Here is an 18,778-nt window from a genome sequence, read left to right on the forward strand (position 1 = left end):
AGAGAATGTTTCCCTGACGCTAAATCTACAGGAAATCCCAATCCTGTTCACCTGCTGGGCCTTTTTCAGGTGAGGCTAGATGAGGAGAACAAGGGCTACATACCTGATAAACCTGCTGCAGACAGATGGCGGAAGGGAAAGCGTGGAGAGGGTTATGGAGGAGGTCTGGCTTAGCCTTCTCTACTTGCTAGCCAGCATGGCTGGTCAAGCAGGATGGGGTGGAAGCGGAGAGTAAATTGCTTCACTACAAGGGATGAAGTAACTTGCTGTTCCTCTGAAAAGCAAGGGGCAATCAGGAGAGGAACTATAACACTGAGTCACAATGCATTCCTTGATCTCCTCCTGGGCTACACACTGCCCCTGATTCAGATCGTAAAGTTACCAACCAACCCCATGTGCTCAGTGACTTACTTTGTACTATTATAACTCCTTCTAAAGGAATACTGCCGTTTCCTGGTAATGATTATTACACAGAACACACCTGCTGTAGGAAGACAGGATCACAGCAACATGTTTGAAGTGCAGCCTGAAATGTGTATTAGTTTGCTCAGATCAAATACTCTCGTTCTTACATGGGTATTTGTCTTTGTATTCATTTGTAAATAACTCTTAATTTCAAAAACATACCCTTATGCTATGCAGTCCCTCCACTATCAGTTCTCTGTTAATAACAAAATTAGCCGATGGCCACTGGTTCAAATCAATCTCCGGTCAGATGCGAAAAAAATTCATGACCATCTAGGCTCCTCGGTGACAGTCTCTGACAGATCTGGAATGAGCTGGTGAACTCTCAGTCCAGTTCATGAAGGGGAAGAATCCATGCCACACACATGGCAACAAATCAGTTCCTCTAGAGCAGTCTCCTGTATGGAGGCAAATCTATGTGGCAGCAGATTCACGTGTCAATTTAGCACCTTTTGTGAGCGCTTAATTCATTTCCATTGAAGTCAATGAGACTCTTTTCTCATTGATTTCAATAGATTTTTCATCAGACCCTAAATTAATTCCTATATTGACAGAAAGAAAGGGAACCTCTTAAACATCAAACTGAGCTACAAGCTATATGTGCAGGCTTTCCTCAACTACTAGTGGTTGATTGTGCAGTGCTAACTGCTTGCCATCTTTTGTGTTTAGTTCTCTGACTGCACTTTAGCTTAATTAATGTATAGGTTAATCTGGACATTAGATAGAGTGGATAAATTGTATTAGGAATGAATATTCATATGCAAGTGGAATGTGCTACTTATTTATTTTTCAAAGCACATGACATACTTGCTTTGGTGTTACAGATTTCAGCAAAATATTTGTAAGCTTAAAACACTTTACAGTGGTAGCCATTATTCCATTAGGAAGGGACTATGCTTTCATAATTAATTTAAGACTTCCTAGCTCTCTGCACCCTTCTGCCTCCATTCAAACCTATTTCAGTGCCCATTTCTCATTCCTAGCCTAACACTCCTAGCTCTGCCTCCAACAAAACAATAAAATACTATTTCAGACTCTCAAAATGATTGCATTCATCATCCCTGTCTGATTGTTTCCGTCAATGCTACTGTAGGATACAGTCTACTTGTAACTGACCTGGAAGCATTCTGTGATACTTTCGTATGAAACAGTCAATAGAAAAATAAAATGCACTGGGTTTAACAGGCAAGGAATACAGCAGCATGTGGGTTTATCCTTACGAGTGGAGAAATGCTGTGTCCCAGAGTCCAAGTTAATTATTTTACCTTCAACTACAAATGTATTTCAGCATGCAAAAGTTACACTCCTGTTTAAGAGTCTGATCCAAAGCTCATACCAGTCAATGGGAGTCTGTCCATTGACTTCAATGGGCTTTAGATCAAACTGTAAATCCTTTGCTTACAAAAGTGGTACAACCCAAATGATAGAACAGAAACAGAAGTCAATATTCTCTCCATAAGGCTATGTGAGATTTACTTTACTCAGTGCATAGGACAGAAATGAATCCATCACAACAGTTGGGAAAATTGTGCATATGAGGACTAACAGTTTTTCCTTTAGCTTTGCAACCATATAGCGTGCCTTGGGCGCAGGGGAAATTAAAGCTTCCACCATGACATCTACAACTTCATGGGCTGTGGTGCTCCCTTCCTTAAGTATGTTGTTGAAAAAATCTGAAAATCTTTTCACATATTCTTTATTGTAGACTGCCTTTTCCTCCTCATTAAGTTCATTCCAAATCTGTTCTGCGTTGACTGGCGGCTGAATATTAGTTGAACGTGAGTAATTTCCCGGCTGAATAACACAAACCTAAAAGGCAAATGATATGAGAAAATAACTATTAGAATAGAATCAGCTTCTCTGCATTCAGTGAAATAATATGAGCAGCAGAGCAGGTCGAAATGTTTTTTTCTTTTTTTTTTAACAGAACAGTTCTGTAGGAAAATGTGGTTTCTTCACAATCAAATGTTTCTTGGGAATGTGTTGATTACAATCAAAATGGAGTATTTCATTTTGACTTTGTTTCATTTCAACTTGTTTCACTTTACGTTGACTTAATTTTTTAAACTTTCTTAAATTTTAATTTATTTTTATATGTATTTATATATTGCATAGTGTATTTTATATTTATATATCTAACATTTTTTATAATAGTGAAACATCATCAGAACAAAATGTTTTGACATTATCTAAAGGAAACATTTGGATAAGTTCATTTTAATGTTTCCAAAATGAAATGTTTCCAAGTTTCTGTTACATGGTAAATTTAGAAATGTCAACTTTTTGTCCCATTGTGAGACGAAAGAAAATTATGAAATGTCGGAATTTCTCACGGGATGGAAATTCTCTTTTCCTAGCAGTTCTAAGGAACTGGTAATGGACTTTGATTTCCAAGTATATTGGGACAAAGATCATACTCCTGATCCCAATGGCATCTGTAGCAAAACGCCCACTGATTTCTGTGTATATAGGTGTACATCCAAAGTTTCCAAATCTTTTGCTGCTGGGTCTCCATTGTCCTTGCTAGCATTGGTGCTGCTGTTCTGTAGCTTCCCAGAGATCTCAGTGGAATGTCAGGGCATGTTAGGCACTACAACAGGCACATTTGACCTGGAATATCTGACTACTGGTAAGTGGTTAACAGCATATTTGTTAAAACTGCCTATATCGTGCAACAGTGACACTATGGGTTTGTCTACCCTGCAATTAAAAACCTGTGGCTTGCCCGGGCCAGCTGACTCGGGCTAAGGGGCTTGGGCTAAGGGGCTGCTTAACTGCAGTGTGGACATTCAGGTTCGGGCTGGAGCATGGGCTTTAGGACCCTGCAGGGGTGGGAAGTGGCCCAAACATCTACACTGCAATTAAACAGCCCCTTAGTCCTAACCCCAACTGCTATATCCCTTTAATGGGTGCAACACACTGTGAACTGTGTGCCCTGTACACTGGGCAGTCAGTTCGGCTGGTCAATGGATAGAGGAGATAGAGCTGTGCTCCATCTGCTCCTTGCCCCTTTTTAGGAGAGTTGTTCCAAGAAATAGGGACAGACTCCCAGGGGGATGCATTCTGGAAGCCTTTCTGCAGGTGGTGTGCAGAGGTAAAGGTGACCAGGGGGACTAGCTAAAGGCCAGCCACAGATTAGCCCATTGTGAGTGGATATAAAAGTAATCCTCATAAATACTGCCACCATATATATTCGCAAAAGGTAATTATTAGAGAAATATATTTCTGAACTTTGACATCCAACCAAACTAGAACAGCTAACCTCTTAAACTAAGCACTTCTAGGCACTCAAGATTATCCTTAGCTAAGCAGTTCAAATCCTCATCATGCTGTAGGTATGTCCAAGTGCAGAATGCAAATGATTTTATAGCATTTTATATTTTTTCCAAAATGGCGTGGTTATTGAACAGCTACAACTTTTCCACAACAAAACTGCTGTGAGCAGTGCATACAATGAGTATATGCTGCAGTAAATCCTTCGGGGGGGAATATTTAGTGAGCAGTAAAATGGGGATTTAAATTTTAAATGGAGGAACGATTCAAAGGAAAAAAGCTAGGTGAGCTGTTTAGTGATCTAAGCTTTAGGTCTGGTCATTAGTGTGCCATAGTCAAAGACGACCTGCTTCAGGGGGTGCATATTTCACCAGTCACTAGGAACACAGTCCCTGGCAATCTAGTGGGGAGGGAACATCTCCAATGTTCAGATTTTCTACCAGAGGAGGGAACCTTTAGGTCCTACTGGAAACTCCACAGGAGCTCTGTGAGTGAGAGACACCAGATCATTGCACTCCCCAGGCAACCTGGTCTTCCTCCCTTCTTATCTCACGCCACTCTCTTTTGAAGTCCTTTTGAAGCTGCCCCACTGAAGGGAAGTTTTAGTTACTGTGTGTTGTTACAACCTCTTTTTCCTTGGCAAGCACTATATAAACCCATAGTGGAGGACAGTTCCTGCCCCAGAGAACTTACAATGTAAACAGATGAGGCAAACAAAGGATGGGAGAGGAAACACAGGGGAAGTGACTTCCCAAAGAGCTGGGAATTAGAACCCAGCACACCCAACTCCACAATGCCTGCTGGGGATCACGTGCCTAGAAACCAATGTAAATTCTAGGAAAATCTGCATCTTAGAATTCCTAGAACCAGAGGCTGGAATCCCAGGGCTGACTCAGCTCTTTGCCTTTCCATTATCAATATACTTAATTACATGCTGGAAGGGGCTTTTAAATATGACTTTTCACAAGGGTAAGAGTCTGTCTGGCCAAAATTTCCCTTTCCCCTCACCAATATGCAACATCCTCTGTGTAAGCTGCTTGCTCCCCCTGCACCCTAGAAATAAGTGCATGTTAGTGATGTGTGTACAGTTTCCGGAGGAAAGGTGCTATGTAAATATAGAAGACATCTTTCTTCCCGCAAAATTAATGCTTAGTCCTGAAATATGCAAACAGTTTTTGTGGGTGAAAAAGCTTAATAAGTATCTTACCAGCACTCCAAACTTCTTCATTTCCAGTCTTAAGCAATCACAAAATTTTTCTAAGGCTGCCTTGGTCATAGAGTAAATGCCATTCCCAAGAGTAAAGTAAGCAGTAGTACTAGACATAAAGACTACACGCCCTGGAGGGAGGAAGAAAAAACATTGTTCAAATGTTCAAAATCATGTAATTTTATATTTAAATCCCTTATTTTCCCTCCTAATCTTTCCCTCATAACTGCCTTACTCTGCAGTGTGCCTAAGATGTGCATTCCCAGCATATCCTTACTATAGTATGTTCATCTCTGTAGCTCAAAAAGCCAAGCTTCCTGCAAAAGTCTCATTTCTTGGATATATATTTGTAGGTGCTGAACCAGACTAAGTGTACTATATTCACAATTTGCAACTTACCCCAGTTCTGAGACAGTAAGTTCAGATATAAAGAGTGTAGTTTGAGAACATTAATGCAAAGGGCCATGCTTTAATCAGCAACTAGAGAATTCCCTGACCACAAAATTCCTACATTTATTAAGTTCCCTAGTGAAATATATCATGGTCCTCTTTGGAAACTGTGGAAGACCAGGAACTGTGTAACCCCTCCACAGAGAGGAGGAAAGAGATTGCAGCACGAAAATGAAGGGATTGTACATCTAAAAGGAGGACTGCAATAGGGAGCGAGATAGTGTCTAATTATTCATCGCTATGGGTCTGATTCCACTTTAACATCAGCTTTATACCAGTGCGACTCCTACAGCTCCAACAAATCATTATGCCATAGAACTAGAAATGTTGCCATTAGAACTAGAACTAGAAATGATACCATAGACACTGAGAAGCAGGATGATCTTGCAGTTAAGGACTCAAGAGATCAGGGTGCAACTCCTGCCCCAGAATAACCGTGTGACCGTGGCAAGTCATTTAATGTCTCTGTGCCTCAAAGCTCCCCTATCAAATGGGGATCACATTACTTCCTTCTCCCTGCCTTTTGTCTGCCTTGCCTATTTAGAATGTGAACTATTCAGCTCAGGGATTGCATCTTACCGTGTGTATGTATGTAAACTTTTTCACTAGGAAGGGTAGTGAAGCACTGGAATGGGCTGCCTAGGGAGGTGGAGGAATCTCCATCCTTAGAGGGTTTTAAGGCCTGGCTTGACAAAACCCTGACTGGGATGATTTAGTTGGCGTTGGTCCTGCTTTGAGCAGGGGGTTGGACTAGATGACCTCCTGAGCTCCCTTCCAACCCTAATCTTCTATGATTCTATATACAGCACCCAAAACAATGGGGCTCTGATCTCAGTTGTGGCGTCTAGGTGCTACTGCAACACAAATTATAACAAGTTCTGTGGCAGGAAGACGCAATGGCTCAGGAACCTCAGGACAGCGTGGCCACTCTGGGATCTCTGGGGTGCACTGTGCACTTCCCTTGTACAGGACCTATCTCCATTGGCCAGAATGAGAGGCGGTTGGGACAAAATAGTAATTGTTACAGTCATGGCCATGTTTCAGGACTAGCTTTAATGGATCTCCATACAGGGCCTAAAGTTAAGCACATGCGTAAGTTTTTGCAGGATCTGGGTCATAGAGTGTTAGCGACAACATATCATAGAAAGAAAGTGACCTCTCATCCCACATATTACCAGTATAGCACTTCCATAGCTTCTAAATAGGCACAAGCAATGCTGTGTTCTTGTGATAACCTGGCCATTAGTTTTACAGTGTGTTAAGTTTTCATTACATTTTTTCCCCGTACATCGAAAAATCATGAGCAGTGTTACTAGGAGGCTGAAGAGCTGCATATTTATGACTTAGGGATAAATGGTAAGATAAAAGCATCCATTTCTAGATCACAGGGCACTTTCTATTATTTGTGTTACAATAGCACCTCCACACCCCAACTGAGACCCCAAGACCTCATTGTGTTGGACCCTGGGCACACACATAGTAGGAGACAATCCCAGCCTCCAAGAGCTTAAGGCAAGACAGACAAAGGGTGGGAGAAAGGAAATATTATTATCCCCATCTATTAAATGGGGACAACAGAGACCCAGAATGATTAAGTGAGCCACCGAAGGACTCAGAGAACCCGTGGCAGAGCCAAAATTGAATTCAAATCTCCTGAGTCCTTCTCCACAAGATCATCCTTCCTCACAGAAGCAATGAATAATAAAAGCATACAATCTAAATACTGGAACAAATTTAAAAGTGCTTGCCCATGCTGAGTGTGTCCCAGTGCCAATGCTGATAGTCCCGTGCACTCGAACTCGAGGGAAGGCTGCTGACAACTAGCTTTAAGCATTTTCCTCGGTTTTCAATCACAGTTATTTGTTGTCATTAATTCATCATAAATTAAAACAAACTACTTTTTTCACCCTGTACTTCCTTGCCCTCTTTTCAGGATCAGGTTGCCCTCTCAGGTAATATTTCAGGAATATTGGACAATATACTGGTTTTGTTTCAGTTAATCGAGAGAGACGAGGCCTCTATTGTAGCTGCTACATTACCTTAATTATAGTAAACTAATTACTCTACAACTGTAAATTACATTGGATTAGGATTACCCTTGTATTTCCTGAGAAGAGGAAGAAATGCCAATGTTGTCCTTATGCACCCCAAGAGATTCACATTTACAAATTTTTCATACTTCTCCATAGGCAGCCACCCTGTCTCACCGAATGTCGATATTCCAGCATTGTTCACCAATCCCCAAAAACCTGAAAGGGAAAAAAAATTGGACTCCTGCCTACAACATATTTAACCACCAGACAAACTGGACACCATACCCTCAGAGCATTCAACAATGTTCATATGATGGGTGTGGTATTGCACTGTGCCTTTGAGGACTGAACTTCCCAGACAGAGGCAGGGCGTTGTGAAGCCCTGGTTGTTATGACCACCTGCTTGGAACTGACACACAATAAAGCAGAGCTTTTGCAAGCAGTTTATATACCAAGTTATCACTGACCACCACAATGGGGACAATCTGAAATAAGTCCTTGGTACATTACACTTTAGGTTTGTATTCATAAGCACATGCACATTTTGCTTAATGAAAGAACATAATTGTGGCCATTAATTTGATCGTATCAATCTGCTCAGCGCTATTTAATAATCACTTACTATACTGTCTCCTTATATTATTTATGAATAACATGATCTGGGAGGACACTTTCTAATGCCAAAAAACAGCATATCAAGGTATTTTAACTATATGAATCCTGCTATTTTAACTATGAGCAGCTTTGTGAAAACAACATTAAGCAGACTAAAGGCCAAACGGTAACATTTTCAAAAGTGTCTAAATAGCTTGAGAGCGTAAATCCTGTTTTCAAAAGTCATCTGGTATTTAGGAGCCCAAGTCCCATTGAAAGTCAATGGCCTTAGACATCTAAGTCACTTTAAAAGATAGGACTGAGCCTAAGTTACTTAGTCGTTTTTGAAAACATTACTCCAGATCCTGTCCTCAAATGCTTGTTGCAGGTATTTCCAGGCTGAAGTCATTAAGAATCACATAGGGATGTCTGTATTGGACTCAATAGCTGAGGCCTAGTCTACACTACAGAGTTAGGTCGACGTAAGGCAGCTTAGGTCAGCTTAACTCTGTAAACAGCTATGCTAAAATGTGGTTCCCACTGATGTAACTCGTCCACTACATCGACTTAATAACTCTACTCCACGAGAGGCGTAGCACTTAGCTCGATGCAGTGTCAGTGTAGACACTGCGTTGCTCACATCAACTGTTGCTGCCTTTCCCAAGCCATCCCACAACGCCCCGCATGGACAGTTCAATCGGCACAGGCACGCCTGGCGAGGACACGCCCCGCTGACACAAGGAGCGTCGTGTGGACACGCAAAAGCAATTTAATTACTGTGGTGGCTGTATGTTGATGTAACTCAGGTCCACATCATTTTGTGGTGTAGACTTGCCCTCAGTCTTTCCCAGGTTTGTCAGCTTTGCTTACTGCCACCCCCCAAGGGGCTTGCACATACCTATCTGAAGGCAGCATTTGATACAAATGGTCATTTTCACATCCCCTGTGCAGAATCAGTGAAAATGGAGTATTTGTGGGGGCTGGAGCGGATAATGGAATCTTTCCTCCTAATCCCAACACAGGGTGCTGGGCATCAACACTGTAATCTATGGCTACCAGTTGTGGCAGGGATCACAGTCTGCTGCAGCTGTACCAGCAAGGTTTCTGGCTCGTGGAGCTGCATAATTCATAGACCTAATGGACATTATCCCGGCTCTCCCTTAGACCACCTCTTGGAGCAGGCTCCAGGGTTTCCTTGCTCAGCCTCTCCTTTTTCTGAGCTGCCTATGCAAAGCCACTATGCTGGTTTCACTGGATTTTGCCTTTCCAGACCTCAAGGCAGTGCTTGGTCAGGATCTCATCCAGTGTCTATCCAGCTTTCTGAAATCCCCCTCTCCCCCCCAATGGATAGATGTTGGGCAGTGTACAGATTCTATCAGAAACAGAACGACTTAAGCTGCAAACAGAATTAGAGGCCGGGGGAAGTGGGGGAGGGAGATTCTCACTAACACCGTGGTCGTTAAAATGGATTCTGAGGACAAAGATTAACAGATAAACTAGAGGATCTGGAGGTTCATTTTAGGAGGCCTCATTGAAGATTAGTGGGGCTTCCAAATGGGGGAGTAGGGCAGGCTGTCCCCTGGGCAAAGAAAAACTCCTAAACCTGCCAGGTGAAATTATGTCTATTTCATATAAAGAAGATACCCTGATGTTCTTTCTGATGTGTGGGTAGAAACACAGAAAAGGATAACATAATTCACTCTGGTTTAAAAATATATAAAATCTTATGCAGCTGGGTCCAGAGTCTGCAGTGTGGTACCTTGCAAAGCTTCATATTCTTTACAACAAACCCAAATCTCTTGGCACATCATAAGACGCTAATAAATTCCTTGACTTCTCAGAAAAGGCTATGGGGCAGTTAATCACTTCCTGAATAGGAAGCTACACTCATAATCAGCAAATGAGAATCCAAGATGAAAAGAGGGTGAAAAATGTGAAAAGCAAAATAAAAATGTGCTGTTTCTAGGTTTATTTCTCTTTTGAAATTTCAAATTTGAATATTTTTGAGTTTGTCCAGGTTATGCATAAGCAGACAGACAGGAGAGGACTATTTGACCCTTGGTTTTATGGAATATACAAACAAAGAGCTTGTGAGAAGATCGATGCCAATTGGGTTATTATTTCTGTGAAATATATTGTTAGTAAATATTCATGGTTTCTCGTAGATATGGAGGTGTGCTGGCAGTCTGGAACTCACTGAAGAAAGCACAGAGCTGGTTGAAAATTTTCATTTGAAATTTTTGTGAAAAATGCTCGTTTTTCGGAAAACAAATTGTCACTGATTTTTCTTTAAATTTTCCAGTTTATCAATGGAAATCTTTCATTTTTTCCCCTTCCTGTTCTTTTCCTTTCCTTCCTCCCTTTCAGTGATGAAATGAAAAAAGGAGAAAAAGAAAAAAGGGAGAGAAAGGAAGAAAAAAACCTGATTTATTTATTTCTGTGTATATTTGTGTGGTTTCAAAAACAGAAAAAAATTTTAGAACGTTTTTTATTTTTATTTTATTTTTTTCATTTGAAACATTCTCCCCACTTTTCATTCAGCTCTGCTCATTATATTATAAGTGGTAAAAGAGGGTGTTTCACTAACGAAGGCTTGTGTTATACCACCTTCCATGTGGATGATGATGGTGATTACAGTAGTCTAGAGGCCCCAACCAAAATTGGAGCCCCATTGTTTTAACTATGTTAGATACACATAATGACAGTCCTTTTCCTGAAAAGCTTACAATCTAAACAGACAAGATAGACAAAAGACACATCATTTCCCATTTTACAGATGAAAAACTGAGATTCGGAGAGATCCCAGTGCCTTGCCCAGTGTAACACAGGGAGTTTGTGGCAGGAATTGAACTAAAATCTCCAGAGTCCCAGACCAGTGCATCAATCAGAAGAGCATTCTTCCAAGAACAATTGATGATTTTGATTGGTGGTTTTGATTGGTATTGTTGCCACTCTGAGTACATGCCCACGGGCAAACTGGAAGAAAAATATGGTATCGTGGACCTATTTTGGTTAATAGATTCGGAAATATTGGATTCAAGAATGTTAAGGTATTTTAATGAAATGTACACAGACTGAATAATCCAATCAAGTGGAAGAAAGTACTTAATCACCTAAAAATTGGCATTGACATTACAGCCCTGCAGGAAACATAGTAAAAGACAACAATTATGGGGAGGGGACTTGTATGCAACCACTTACAAGAAGGGGGAAAAGAAGAGGAATTAATTAAAAGGGGACTCGTCTTTTGGGTTGCGAGGACTGTAAGGAGAACAGTTGGGAGACTATAATACATCAGAATTCTGATCCATGGCCCATTAAAGTTAATGGAACAATTCCTATTGACTTCAGGTTCTTTAGCTCAGGCCCCAAATGACACAATCTTCCCATACTTAAGCAAGATGACAAGGGCTCAGACTAAATGTATTAAGGGGGCCATCTGCAGAGCTGGAAATCTTAACTCGGTTCCTAGTCCCGAAAATAATAAAAATAATAAAAATAAAAGGGGGCAACAGACCCTCTAAAATCCACAATTGGCAGATGTCTAGGGAAAGCAAGATACCATGGAAAATGACTTTCAATCACGCCTGGTTTTATAGTTTAGAATAGACCATATATCTACAGAGAGAAACAACCTATAAAGAGAGAGTATCCAATCAGGTATTAACAGTACTTTCATATCTGCTTTTATACTGATATTACTGACGTCTGTCTGAATTCCTATGGGTCCTGTAGCTGACTAAGCATTGGGCCGTATGTAACACTATGTTACAAAAGGAGGGCAGCCTTAAAAACTTGAGAAATAATATGTCAGAGAACATGGCAAACAAGGAACACAGTGCTGTAGTGATTCTGTGTTATGGAAAGCTGCCAAAATGACACTTATGAGTGAACTGATGTTTAAAAGAACAGCAGCCTAAAGAGGGACCCTAGAGAAGATGGAAAACATAGATTAGAATTTGGGAAGAAGGAAGCTTTTGAGGTTAAGGCAATAGAGTGAGATTCAGAGGATCTGGATGCTGTTCCTGGTTTCTCACAGATCCCTGTGTGACATTGGGCTAATCACTTAATCTCTCTGAGTCTCAATTCCCCATCTTCTGCTTGTACATGATACTCTTTGTTTGTCTTATCTATGTAGACTGTAAGAGCCTGTCTCTTATTATGAGCCTAGCACAATGAGGCCCTGATGTTGTCTGGGGTCTCTACGTGATACTGAAATCCAAATAATAATGAAGTTCTGCAGAAGGCTAGAGTGGAGGAAATATTATTTAGGGATATAATAAACACTAGAGGAAAACTGATTCATCTCCTTAGAGAAAAAGAGTAAATAATTACTCCTTTTATGACAAAGGAAAAAAAAAATGACACAATACTGGCCTATTAGTTAAAAAAAGGGCTCATAAGACAGCTTTTTGCCAGATCATGTCTGAAGGACAAATATTTAATGACTCAAAAGATCCAACACCTCTTTCATGCACAAAACTATATTTTTTACAGTATTAAAAGGGTCAGCAAATTATACAGCAAGACTTAAAACTAGCTATCTTCAGCAGTTAGAATGGGAAACCTTAGGTGAACTTATTCTAATGCAAGATGTTTTCATAGATTTTAAAGTCTGAAGGGACCATTTTAATCATCTCGACTGACCTCCTGCAGAATACTTTCTAGTGAATTTCACCAAGAATTTCTGCATCAAGCCCAATAACTTGTGATTGAACATGAGCATATCTTTCAGAAAGATATCTGATCTTGATTTAAAGATTGGGAATAATATAGAATCCACATCCCTTCATAAGCTTTTCCAGTAGTTAATTACCCTCACTATTAAAAATGTGCTCCTTTTTTCAGCTTGAAATTGTCTAGTTTCAACTTCCAGCCATTGTATTTTTTTACCCTCATCTGCTAGATAAAGAGCTCTCGGCTATCAAATATGTTCTCCCTCTGTAGAAATTCATAGGTCATGATTACGCAAGTCAGATTTTTTCTGAATAAAAAGGTTTTTTGTAAAAAAAAAAATTGGACTTTTTTCAAAAGAATTTTTCAATTGAAAAATGTGTGAAAAAATTGACTTTTTCAAAAAAAACATTGTTTTTCCCCACAAATACATTTGCAACATTCTTAAAAAACTTTTATCAAAATTATTATCCGAATGGTTTACTAATTTTTTTTTGTTACTGAAAAACAAATCACCTTAGGCCGAATTTTTCAAGGTGCTGAGCACCCACAACTTCCATTGAAGTCTTTATACTGAGGCACCCAAAATCTGTCACCCCTTTGGAAGATTTGGCTGAAAGGTCTTTATTACACTTGGAGTAATACCACCTAGTCTGTGTTATAGCATATGGAATTCCAGAATCACAGTCGTTCTTAAGCAGGATGAATTTATTATAAAAAAATCTATTATACATACAGACATAAGCAAATAGGCTTCCAGACAGCTTGAGTTCTTGCTTGATCTGGGTTTGTTTACTAGGTACTACTTTTTGTCTGGAACTCTATGTAGCACACAAAATGCAGTACTTATCAAGTGGCTAAATAATATACATGCACATCATTTGTCTAATGCAGGGTAGAATTTTACCTGCAACATCATATGTATTTTTAAAGGGCAGGGGAGGAGTTAAGGATCTCATTTTTACATTTCATTCATTTAGGCTCTGATTCTGCAATCGTTACTCACACTGTGCAGTGCCTACTGGGACAAGCAGTCCAACTGAAATCAACCAAGGTCCATAGCTTTCACCAAGAGTCCCAATGAGGTGAACAGTGTGAGTAAGGGCTGCACCGTTAGGCCCTTCTGAAATATTGGGCTAAACTGGGAGGTGCACTGTCTTATGGACTGCGTATATGCCCTGAGCTGGGTTGCACGGCAGAGTAAGTAATTGCTTACACCTCTTTAAGCAGTGCTGCATACTTTTGCCTCCCAAATCTGGCCTGCCCTCTTGTGGTGAGTTGCTCTTGGGAAATAGGAAGGAAGAGGCAAGCAGAACTCAGAAACGGCCCCTACGCCATTGTCTCCTCCCACACGCACAGGGTAAGGAATTCTAAAAGACCCTTACCCAGGCCTCACATAGGAGGCAGGGTCCTTACTTTCTCCACCTCCACTGGGCAATCGTGAAAGGAGGGAGGGCACAATCTGGCCCATTTTAATTAAAGAGATGGATCACCACATCCTTACTTTGTTGAAGAAACCCATGCCATAAGGTTGCTAATGTCAGTCCCACATACATTGGTTTCTCAGTTTTTGTTCCACTTAAAATGAAATGTTTTATGTCCCTATATTTTGCAAAGCAGTAATAAGGCCTTTGGAATTCACTGTGTTAAATCAGATATTAAATTAAGCCAGTGTCTCGTATTTAATGTCAATATACTCGTAGGAGGATGATTGCCTAATAATTTAAAGGTTTTTTTCAAGTGAGGTACATGCTGGTAGGATTTGTAAAGCCACTTTACCTTTTGACTGCCTGGTTCTTTCCATAACACATTCAATAACTGCTCAAGCAGCGAAGTTGAGCAAAAAAGTGAAGGAGCACCATAAAATGCATAATAGATACAAGATCCTGATGATGTATAATGTAATATAACATAATAGGTATAACTGTCTCATTAAGGGCCTGATCCAAAGCCCATTTAAGGCAAGGAGAGTCTTTCTGTTGACTCCCTTAGGCTTTGGATCAGGCCTCAAAAGTCTAGATCAGTTTAAAATAATGTCTACATTATGATCTACACATTCTGTGTAAATGAACTGAAACAAGCATAATCCCTGGAAAATTTCCTTTTTCCTATGAATCAGGCCTTGCAGTAAGAGTCTTTCATAACACCACCAATTTGGCATGCTAACCTTGTTAATCAAGTTCCAGACGGGTAGCCGTGTTAGTCTGTATACAGCAAAAACAACAAGAGTCCTGTAGCACTTTAAAGACTAACACATTTAATTTCTGCTGGCATAGGCTTCCGTGGACTGCAACCCACTTCGTCAAGGTTTCACTGAATAGATGCCAGCTACAGCATTGGTATAAAGTACAACTAATGATCCCTGAACAGGAGTTTCAGGGTGATGCTGCTTTAAGTCCCTGGGCTCTGTCTATAAACATCTTTGGCATTCAGCTGTTGTTTCTAAATCTGGGAAAAGAACTTAAAAGGGGAAGACTTAATCAGTTGAGGTCAGGATAACCCATAAATACACATACTTAATGAGAGGCTTCTGTACTTTTGTTTACTTCCTATATTCTTGTTTCTTTCCCCTGACATATCCTAACAAGCTAGTCAAGAATGTGTCCTGCATTTCCATGGTCATATCATGTGCTTTATTCTTCATTATAACTTTTGTATTAAAGAGAATCATTCGTTCGGAATTAGAAATACACTTTACTTTTGTCGGCTAAATCCCTCCCTGATTCTATGCAACTCCATTGGCTTTAATGGGTAACAGAAGTGTTTACGTCCTGCAGACTTAAGTCTATAAAGAATTTTGCCGTATGTGGCACATATTAATTCATGCATGATTTTGGTCCAATAAGTTCACGCATGGCAGTTTGTAACACTGTTCTGATAAGGTAAGCAGGGATTTGTGCTGCCTGTGATTATTTTGTGCAATATAATATACCCTAAGTTCATTATTATGTGGAGGCTAATGGGTGCTGCTGTCCCCTCACCAACTTTTTGCCCAACAACCCAATCCTAAAATGAAAGCATGGTGGGTGGATTTGGGCTAGTACATAGGCCACTGAAATTAATTCATCTCTATGCAGGCAGAGTGTCCTCCTGCATGGAGCTCATTGCCCAGGAGAGTGCTAGATGGAAATTCGGCCCTATTGATGTTCAGGTGGGGCAGGGAGCTGGTGAAAGGAGGCTTCCAGTGCGCTCTTCCATCTCTAGCATGGTTACATGACAAAGCAATTCTGGTTACATGCTTTCCCTAATTTAAGGGAAATTGTCTCATTTTTACTATTATGTATAACAGGTCTAATGAAGAGTGCAAATGAGCATGTATCTCCTTTCCACTCCCTTTGGTGTCTGCTATTCATACTGTATACAGTTTAGACTTTACATTCTCTTTTCAATATCCATCCCAAATCTGACCAAGTCCTATGCTCTAGCTTTATAAAACAAAACATTAGAATGATAAATAATTGGTAGTTCTTGGTACAAGAGCCTTCTTCTCTGCAGCTGTCCTGCATTTATTCACCTCTTTTCAAATCACTCCTGAAACTATTTTTTCCCTCTTGCTTGTACTTCTTAATTGCTCTCGTTCATACTATTACCTATGATTAGATCTCTGCAAAATGCTTGCAAAGAAACCCCTAAATAAGTAAAACTTGGCTGGTTTCCTTTTTCATTACAAACTTGAAGCTTAGGCAAGGTTCACTGAAGGGCTTGTGACTGTAAACTCTTTGGGGCAGGGATTGTCTTTTTGTTCTGTGTTTGCACAGCACCTAGCCCAAAGGGGTCAATGACTGGGCCTCTGAGGTAGTACCACAATACAAATTCACAACAGCAACAGTTTGGGTTGATTTATGGCTAAGTCTCAAAAAACAAGTGATGATCCCAGCTGACTTTTTTTGTTCCAGTTTTTGAGTGCATCCCCACCCAAATCTCAAAGCTCAAACCCAGCCAGAGCAAACCAAAGTGCAAGCAATCAAACCTCAAGAGAAAGATTTCATGAGCTTCTGTCCCCAATACCATCAAATTGTACATAGCTCTGTTCATCACCTAACTCAGCACAGGGCATATTCGGCTGCTATGAAACACACCAGACAAAGCCCTTATTAACTAACAGAGCTGGCTGGAAGGGAAAGGGGACATTTAGTTCACAGTTTCCTTTCCGCTTTATATTTTATGGCCAGCTCAATGAATTGCTTTCTTAAGTCTCAAAGCAAAGTCGGGGCGGTCCAAAAGGCAGAGGAGAGACAAAGGCGGCAGGGTCCCTGCCCCAAGGCGTTTCCAACACATGAAAGTTGGTTGGTGCTCATCGACTTGATTTGATTTATTTATTTATTTTTGCCACCGCGCTCCCCCAGAGCTAGGCAGGTGGAACTCCCAGCCCCGAGTCTCACACCGGATTAAAAACTGCTCCAGTCCGGCCCAGCGTCCCGCGCTCCCCCACCCCGCCCGCAGAGATTGCCTGGCCCCGGGAGTGGGGGGACGCTGAGTCGCTCTGCCCTGGCTGGCAGCAGGACCCCGTGGTCTTTGGCCCGGGGTGCAGCCAGGGGCAGAGGGCAGGATTCGGAGCAAGGCAGTGCCGTGTGGACGGGCTGCCTTCGGCGCAGGCAGGGCTGGGCGCAGGAGGCTCTCACCGGTCTCCGGCAGGTTGCTCAGCACGACCTCCTTGGCGGCGGCCACGTCCCGCTCCCGGGTGACATCCAGCTGCAGCACCCGCAGGCGGCCGGAGCAGGTGGCGGCTTCCCTCTGCAGCCGCCGCGCCCCTTCCCCGCCCGGGCAGAGGCAGCCGGCGAAGACGGTGAAGCCCAGGCGGTGCAGGCGCAGCGCCAGCAGCTGGCCAAAGCCGCTGTCGCAGCCGGTGATGAGCACAGCCCGGCCGGCCGGCTGCAGCGCGGCCTCGCGCCGGAACCTGGGCAGCAGCACTAGGGACAGCGGCAGCAGCAGCAGCAGCAACAGCAGCAGAGCCGCCGCTTCCCACATGGTGGCTGCGTCTCCCCCAGCGCCGCTCAGTCTGGCCGGTGGCACTGCACAGAGAGAGAGAGAGAGAGAAATCCCCCCCGCCCCGCCTCCCTTTGCAGGGGGACTCGGAGCATTGCCCTGCCCCCGGGGAGGGGGCGGAGAAAGGGGCATCCTCTGGTCTCGTGGAGCCTCTCCCCTGGCTGGCTGGCTCCTGGATGCTGCGCTTAGCTGGGGCTGGTCTCTTGCAAGGAGGGAGATTTGCAGACAGGAGGGGCTGAGGGGCGGGGCTGGTCCTGACTTGCGTGTCTTGCTCTTTTTCGATATCTGGCCTAAAAAAATCCCTAGCGTCTCTTTTAGGGTTTTATTCAGCGGCCCATCACTGCAGGAGCCGAGCCCCTTCCACATCAGATCAAGAGCAACAGAAGGCCCCTGGGGGGCTGCACGGCCTCTCTGGCACATCTCTCTTTTTCAGGGTCAAAACTCTGCTGGGCAAAGGGGTTGTTTATTTTTTGCTGGTATTTTAAAGAGATGTGATTAATTTCCTCTGTGGCTGGTTACATGGTCGGGGTTTAGGGACACAGGAGAGTGTCACGATTGTAAGTGACATGGGAGGAGTGAGGTCACATCTTTTACTGGACCAACTTCTGTGGTGAGAGAGGCACACTTCGTAGCTTACACAGAGCTCCAAGTCCAGTGAGACCTGCAGAGGAGCTCTGTGTAGCTTAAAAGCTTGTCTCTCAGAAGTTGATCCAATAAAAGGTAAGACCTCAGCCACCTTGTCTCTCTGATATCCTGGGGCTGACAGGATGACAAACAAGACTGCATACAACTATTGTGAGTGTCATTCGTTGGGCTTTTATTTAAAAAAGGTATGTCCTTTCCTGGTAAACAATTCTACCCCTTTTAAAGCATATATAACCTAATTTGATACCATTTATTATCATGTTATTATGACAGAAATTAATTCTTCTTTTTCTTTCTTTCTTTCTTTCCGAAAGTAAGTGGGAACAATTTTCAAACTATACAAACATTAACCAAGAAGATACTCCCTACTGCAGCTGTCTAACAACTTATTTACAATGTGGTATCTAGGAATCAAAAGCAATTATTTTAAGAACCACATTGTCCAGGCTGA

General features: G+C 42.0%; 1 protein-coding gene across 3 annotated transcripts; it reads right to left on the bottom strand.

Moving 5' to 3' along the window:
* Nucleotides 1-1,906: 1,906 nt before the first annotated feature.
* LOC137164088 (D-beta-hydroxybutyrate dehydrogenase, mitochondrial-like) lies at nt 1,907-17,694 on the bottom strand. Of its 3 annotated transcripts, none has more exons than XM_067564678.1 (4): nt 17,319-17,694; nt 7,603-7,644; nt 4,946-5,076; nt 1,907-2,274 (listed from the first exon to the last, which is right to left on the bottom strand). In XM_067564678.1, exons 1-4 carry the CDS (start codon nt 17,662-17,664, stop codon nt 1,927-1,929), a joined length of 867 nt encoding a protein of 288 aa, XP_067420779.1. In that variant the 5' UTR covers nt 17,665-17,694; the 3' UTR covers nt 1,907-1,926. The 3 variants fall into 3 exon arrangements, with proteins under 3 accessions (XP_067420779.1, XP_067420778.1, XP_067420780.1); XM_067564677.1 differs by having other exon boundaries at nt 7,492-7,644; XM_067564679.1 differs by lacking the exon at nt 7,603-7,644.
* Between the last annotated feature and the right edge of the window lie 1,084 nt (nt 17,695-18,778).

Source organism: Emydura macquarii, unplaced genomic scaffold, assembly GCF_026122565.2.
Source record: "Emydura macquarii macquarii isolate MOO-44397 ecotype Brisbane River unplaced genomic scaffold, CSIRO-AGI_Emac_v2 contig_2676, whole genome shotgun sequence".
Taxonomy (NCBI): Eukaryota; Metazoa; Chordata; order Testudines; family Chelidae; genus Emydura; species Emydura macquarii.